The following is a 6,461-nucleotide window of genomic DNA, read 5'->3' as shown; positions in this document are numbered from 1 at the left end:
CCTTATTTGTGTAGATAACTCGAGAATGCAGGAGGCCTTTGCGAAGAAATGGGCAGCTGAAAAGGCAGCCAAAGAGAAAAAGTTGGCAGCTCGGAAAGATGCTCTAGAAAAGAAACAGGCCGAGGAGCAGGCAGCCCGGCAAGCTGAGTTGAACCGGGCGGAGGCCCAGCAAGAAGAGGTGACCCGGGATTCAACTCAGTAAGACCATGAAGACCACGTACCCCTTACCCAGAGGAAGCGAAAGGCCATCACAAGCCCGGAGCTGGTTTTGGTTGAGAAGAACCAGGAGGGGGGTCAAGACTCCTCTCAAGCAACCCGGTCAGCCACTCCTCCCCCCGGGAACAATCCACCCAACAGCCTCCCCTCCTGGAGCAGCCTCCCCGAGCCCATATCCTGGATGCGGGATCCTCGGCAAGGGGTTTGAAAATTTTTAAGCAGCTCCTCACTCCCAATGAAGAGGCTTGCTTGAAGAATTCCCGAGCCTCTGCCAAGCTCTTCGAGGGCTCAAATAAGCTTCTGGAGGTTAGCTCTCATATCTTTTCTTAGTCTTTTCTTGCTTTGATTGTTGATCACTGTTTATTCTTACTGCTATTTGTTTTTAAACAGGTTGCTCACCTGCTAATCTCGGCTTTCAAGGAGGTTGCCGGTGCTGCCACTACCTCTGGTAAGCGAGCTCGGTTCTTCCAAGAAAATCAAGAGAGGCTACAAAAGGAGTTAGCCCGGGCTCGAGCTGCTCACGAGGAGGAAGTGGCTAAACTGCGCGCAACCCTGGACAAGGGCCAAGAAGACATTACTGAAGGCCTTGTCCGAGAGGAACGTCTGCAAGACTCTCTGTCTATCTCGGAATCGAGTCTTCGCTCTATTTCTGAACAGGCAGAGTTGCAATTGCAACGGGCTAAGCTTGCTGAGAACGCCCTGGCCCTGGCTGAATACAATAAGGACAAGTGGCAGGCTTCCTTCCTCCAATCTCCTGAGTTCAAGAAGGCCGTGGTGGACAAGGCCTGCCCTCTTTTTCAGACCGGCTTTGAAAAATGCCGGGAACAATATGAGGAAGCCGGACTCCTGCCCCAAGATAAGGAAAATTTTCCTGATTTTGGTCTGGCCATTGCATCCCTTCCCAAGGATGGCGAGGAGGAGAAGGAGGCGACCCAAGAAGAGCAGCCCGGGCCTGAACACGTAGACATAGACTAGGATTTGTATTTTTCTTTTGTCTTTTCCTGTCTTGTAACTTTTCGGCCCTCGGGCTTTTATTAATGAAAATTTCATTTTCCCTTATCTTCTCTGCAATCATATCCAGAAAATTTTCTAAGTGTTGCGAATTAACCGGTAGCTTTAAATAAGTATCCGGGATATTGATCCTTGTAATGGATAAAATGCCTTATATTCCACAAGTAACCCAGATGTAAGTAACCTAAAACCCAGATATAAAACCTTGGCGTGTATTCCAAGTAGAAAAGCTGGGCAAGAGAGCATATTTCGGGATTTAGACTGATCGAGGTGCGGTGCCCCGGGCCAGGGTGTAGTGCCCTGAGTTTTTAAGAACCAAGGTACGGAGATTTGGGCCGGGGAACATGTCCCGGGACTTGGGAATGGTCGAGGTGTGGTGCCCCGAGCCAGGGTGTAGTGCCCTGTGCTTTTAAGAACCAAGGTACGGAGCCTTGGGCCGGGGAACATGTCCCGGGACTTGGGAATGGTCGAGGTGTAGTGCCCCGAGCCAGGGTGTAGTGCCCTGGGCTTTTAAGAACCAAGGTACGGAGCCTTGGGCAGGGGAACATGTCCCGGGACTTGGGAATGGTCGAGGTGTGGTGCCTCGAGCCAAGGTGTAGTGCCCTGGGCTTTTAAGAACCAAGGTACGGAGCTTTGGGCCGGGGAACATGTTCCGGGACTTGGGAATGGTCGAGGTGTGGTGCCCCGAGCCAGGGTGTAGTGCCCTGGGCTTTTAAGAACCAAGGTACGGAGCCTTGGGCCTGGGAACATGTCCCGGGACTTGGGAATGGTCGAGGTGTTGTGCCTCGAGCCAGGGTGTAGTGCCCTGGGCTTTTAAGAACCAAGGTACGGAGCTTTGGGCCGGGAAACATGTCCCGGGACTTGGGAATGATCGAGGTGCGGTGCCCCGAGCCAGGGTGTAGTGCCCTGAGTTTTTAAGAACCAAGGTACGGAGATTTGGGCCGGGGAACATGTCCGGGAATTGGGAATGGTAGAGGTGTGGTGCCCCGAGCCAGGGTGTAGTGCCCTGGGCTTTTAAAAACCAAAGTACGGAGCCTTGGGCCGGGGAACAAGTCCCGGGACTTGGGAATGGTCGAGGTGTGGTGCCCCGAGCCAGGGTGTAGTGCCCTGGGCTTTTTATAACCGGGGCCTAGTAATTCCCGGGATAGAAGCATTCAGAACACGCTCTGAGAAAATATATCTTTCATTTATTTCATCTATCAAATAATTACATCTGTCATGCATAGTACTTCTTTAAATTAAATACATTCCAAGGCCTTTTGAGGGAGCGTCCTTGTGTATCTTCTAGATAAAAAGATCCCGAGCTGACCCTCCGAGTAATTTTATAAGGTTCTTCCCATCGAGCTTCCAATTTCCCAACATCCCCAGCAGAGTTGACTTTCTTCATGACTAGATCCCCCACTTGGAAGTCTCGGATTCGAACCTTCTTGTTATATGATTTCATAACCCGGCTCCTGTATGCTTCCATTCGAATGAATGCTCAGTCTCTCTTTTCTTATATTAAGTCCAATTCCATGGCCCGGGCCTGATCATTGTTGTCCGGGTAAGATTCTACCCGGGAAGAAGTTTGCCCGATCTCAACTGGAAGGACTGCTTCAGAACCATATACCAGATTGAAGGGAGTTTCTTGAGTAGGTGCCCGGGGAGTAGTTCTGTAAGCCCAGAGGACACTGGGCAATTCTTCCACCCAATCTTTTCCTTAGCCTTGTAGTCTCGTTTTCAGTGCTTGCACAATAATTCTATTGACAACTTCTGTTTGACCATTAGCTTGAGGATATGCCACAGAGGTAAAAGATTGAGTGATCTTCATTTTCCGGCACCATGATGTAATTCATTTGCCCTGAAATTGTCTCCCATTATCTGAGATTAGTCTCTTGGGCACCCCAAACCGGCACACAATGTTTTTCCACAAAAATTTCAATACTTCCTGCTCAGTAATTTTTGCCAAGGGCTCAGCTTCTACCCACTTGGAAAAGTAATCCACAGCTACTAACAAGAATTTTTTCTGAGCTCGGGCAATTGGGAAAGGACCCACGATATCCATGCCCCGGGCAAAATGCCCAGGTAGGCTTCATGAGAGTAGCCGGGCTGTGTTTAAAATTCGAGTGATGTTGACAGCCCTCACAAGATTGGACCACCCGAGCAGAATCTTGACTAAGAGTTGTCCCATTGAAGAAAAGACTGACCAGTGCACCGATATTGACTATTCCATCAGGTACTGGTGATTTTGTGGTTTATTGTGATGCATCTCACCGAGGATTGGGTTGTATTCTGATGTAACGATGGCATGTTATTGCTTATGCCTCGAGACAGCTGAAGCCACATGAGACTCGTTACCCAATTCACGATCTTGAATTGGCTGTCATTGTATTTGCTTTGAAGATATGGCGACACTACCTTTACGGTAAGAAGTTTGAAATCTATTCTGATCATAAAAGCTTGAAATATCTCTTTTCACAGTCAGAGTTGAATATGAGACAGCGAAGATGGCTTGATTTGCTTAAAGACTTCGATTGTGAAATCAAGTACTATACGGGGAGATCTAATGCAGCAGCAGATGCACTGAGTCGAAAGGTATGTTCTTTATCCTTATCGACGATTGGTGTTTCGAATTTGATATAAGATTGCTGTTTGTCTGGATTAGCTTTTGAAACAGATTTTCAGCCTTTGAGATTATGTGCTATTCGAGCTGAACCAGAATTGACATTGAGAATCAAAGAAGCACAGAAAGTTGATCAGAGTGTGCAGAATTCAATTGCTATGGTCAGAACTGGACATCAATCGGAATATCAGGTTCATGATAGTGTTTTGTATGTGAATAATCGTATTGTTGTGCCGAATATTTTAGATTTGAGACAGCAGATACTAGCAGAAGCGCACAGCAGTCGTTTTAGCATTCATCATTGTGGCAGAAAAATGTATAATGATTTGAAGACACAGTATTGGTGGAAACAGATGAAATCTGATGTTACTGAATTTGTAGCCAAGTGTCTGAATTGTCAACAGGTGAAAGCCGAGAGGAAGAAACCAGGAGGTTTACTGCACAGTTTACCTATTCCTGAATGGAAATGGGATCACATTTCCATGGATTTTGTGACGCAGCTACCACGTTCCTCCAGAGGTTGTGATGCGATTTGGGTTGTGATTGACAGATTGACCAAATTCGCATGCTTTATTCCGTACAAGATGACGTACAGATATGACCAGATGGCCGATATTTATGTCAGAGAGGTGGTCAGATTGCACGGAGTGCCGAAGTCGATTGTTTCAGACCGTGATCCTCGGTTTACTTCGCACTTCTGGCAGAGTTTATAGCAGGCTCTAGGTACGAAGTTACATCTGAGTACCGCATATCATCCACAGACCGATGGACAGTCAAAGCGGACGATTCAGACATTGGAAGATATGCTTAGAGCTATAGTGCTTGATTTTAGCACTAATTGGCAAGATGCATTGCCTCTTTGTAAATTTTCCTACAACAACAGCTATCAGACGAGTATTGAGATGGCACCATTTGAAGCATTGTACGGAAAGAAATGCAGATCCCCTCTGTATTGGGATGATATCTCTGAGGTTCCTGAGATTGGACCGGATATGATCAGAGAAATGACAGAGAAAGTGAAACTGATTAAGAAAAGAATGAAGGCAGCACAGGACAGACAAGCCAAATATGCCAACATTCGACGTAGACCGTTGGTATTTGAGGCAGGAGACAGAGTATTTTTGAAAATTTCACCTTTCAGAGGAGTTGTCAGATTTGACAAGAAAAGGAAGTTGTCTCCACGATACGTTGGTCCATATGAAATTCTCGAGAAGATAGGAGATCGTGCCTATCGACTCGCATTACCGCCTTCTTTATCTGGAATACATGATATCTTTCATGTATCTATGTTACGGAAGTATCTCCCTGATGATTCTCATATTATTCAACCAGACGAGGCCGAAGTTGATGAAAGTCTGAGTTATGTTGAGAAACCGATTCAGATTCTCGATCGTAAAGAAAAGCAACTCAGAACGAAGACTATTCCACTTGTAAAAGTTCAATGGACTCGTCATGGTGTGGAAGAAGCTACTTGGGAGACTGAATCAGATATGAGACAGGAATTCCCAGCATTATTTAACTGATGTGAGTTTTCTAATCAGTATTCTCTTATATACATTTCCTTTCGATTTGATTTGATTGTCTGTGATTTCGGGGACGAAATCGTATCTTAGGAGGGAGAAATGTAATGCCCGAGATTTTGATTATCGTAATCTGATGTGATTGTTGATTAATTGATGTGATTATAGCTGGGCCATTTCGAGACCAATTTGGGCAAGTATATGAAAGGTACAACTTTTGGATCGAAGGCTGGGCGCCCGGGCGGAAGTTGCTATTCGCCCGAGCGCCAATGAATGAGGCTAGAAACCCGAGCATCTCGCGCCCGGGCGAAAGTGTTTGTCCGCCCGAGCGCGATTGAATAAAATGAGAGGGCCGAGAGTTCCGCGCCCGGGCGGAACTTTATGTCCGCCCCAGCGCGGGACGTGTTGCTTGAAGAATCATGTCACGGTTTCTACACATGCACAAGAGATACATATATATTTTCCTTCCTTCAGAAACGAGAAGAAACAATGAAAAATCTTCCGAGAAATCCTCCAGCTTCTTCATAGCTTTGAATTGTGATTGTACGAGATCCGTCCGTCAGAATTAGAATCCGACTTCAGTGTTGTGTTCCTATCAACGCAGGCTACAACTGGACGTAAGTTTTGTTAATTTTGATATGTCTTGAAATTATGATATTTTCAGAAGCGGATATGATTCATATATGATGTTCTTGACATGTTAGACATCGTAGAATCGAAGTCAGATTGAGAAACAGATCGATTATGGAATTGTTATGATTTTTCAGAATATATCGATTGATATTGGACAGATTTGGATTATGGATTGATTACAGATTGTTTTGGATATCAGTTATGGATTGTAATTATTATCTGTTGATATTGTATTGACGGGGATATTCATATTGTGCCGTTATGCCGATGATTTTGAGTTAAATTCAGATTGATCAGATTCGGTATTGAATTGAGCAGTATATTGATATTGTATTTTCGATATTGTTATTTCCAGATTGAGTATTGACAGGCATTAGATCCGAGACTTCAACAGAATCAGATTTACAGAAAGAAAGGTATAAGTCAATGTGGTACCGGGAGAACGACTCGAGTAGGATATACTTGAGTTTCCCTAAATC

General features: G+C 45.5%; 1 protein-coding gene across 1 annotated transcript; it reads left to right on the top strand.

Annotated features, from left to right (window-relative positions):
• Positions 1–206: 206 nt before the first annotated feature.
• Positions 207–1,472, top strand: LOC142554728 (uncharacterized). Its single transcript, XM_075665399.1, has 3 exons — positions 207–237; positions 281–522; positions 607–1,472. Exons 1-3 carry the CDS (start codon positions 207–209, stop codon positions 1,189–1,191), a joined length of 858 nt encoding a protein of 285 aa, XP_075521514.1. The 3' UTR covers positions 1,192–1,472.
• The last annotated feature ends 4,989 nt before the right edge of the window (positions 1,473–6,461 follow it).

Source organism: Primulina tabacum, chromosome 8 (genome assembly GCF_025594145.1).
Source record: "Primulina tabacum isolate GXHZ01 chromosome 8, ASM2559414v2, whole genome shotgun sequence".
Lineage (NCBI taxonomy): Eukaryota > Viridiplantae > Streptophyta > Magnoliopsida > Lamiales > Gesneriaceae > Primulina > Primulina tabacum.
The sequence above is the reverse complement of the archived record's forward strand: the minus strand, read 5'-3'. Positions and strand labels throughout refer to the sequence as shown.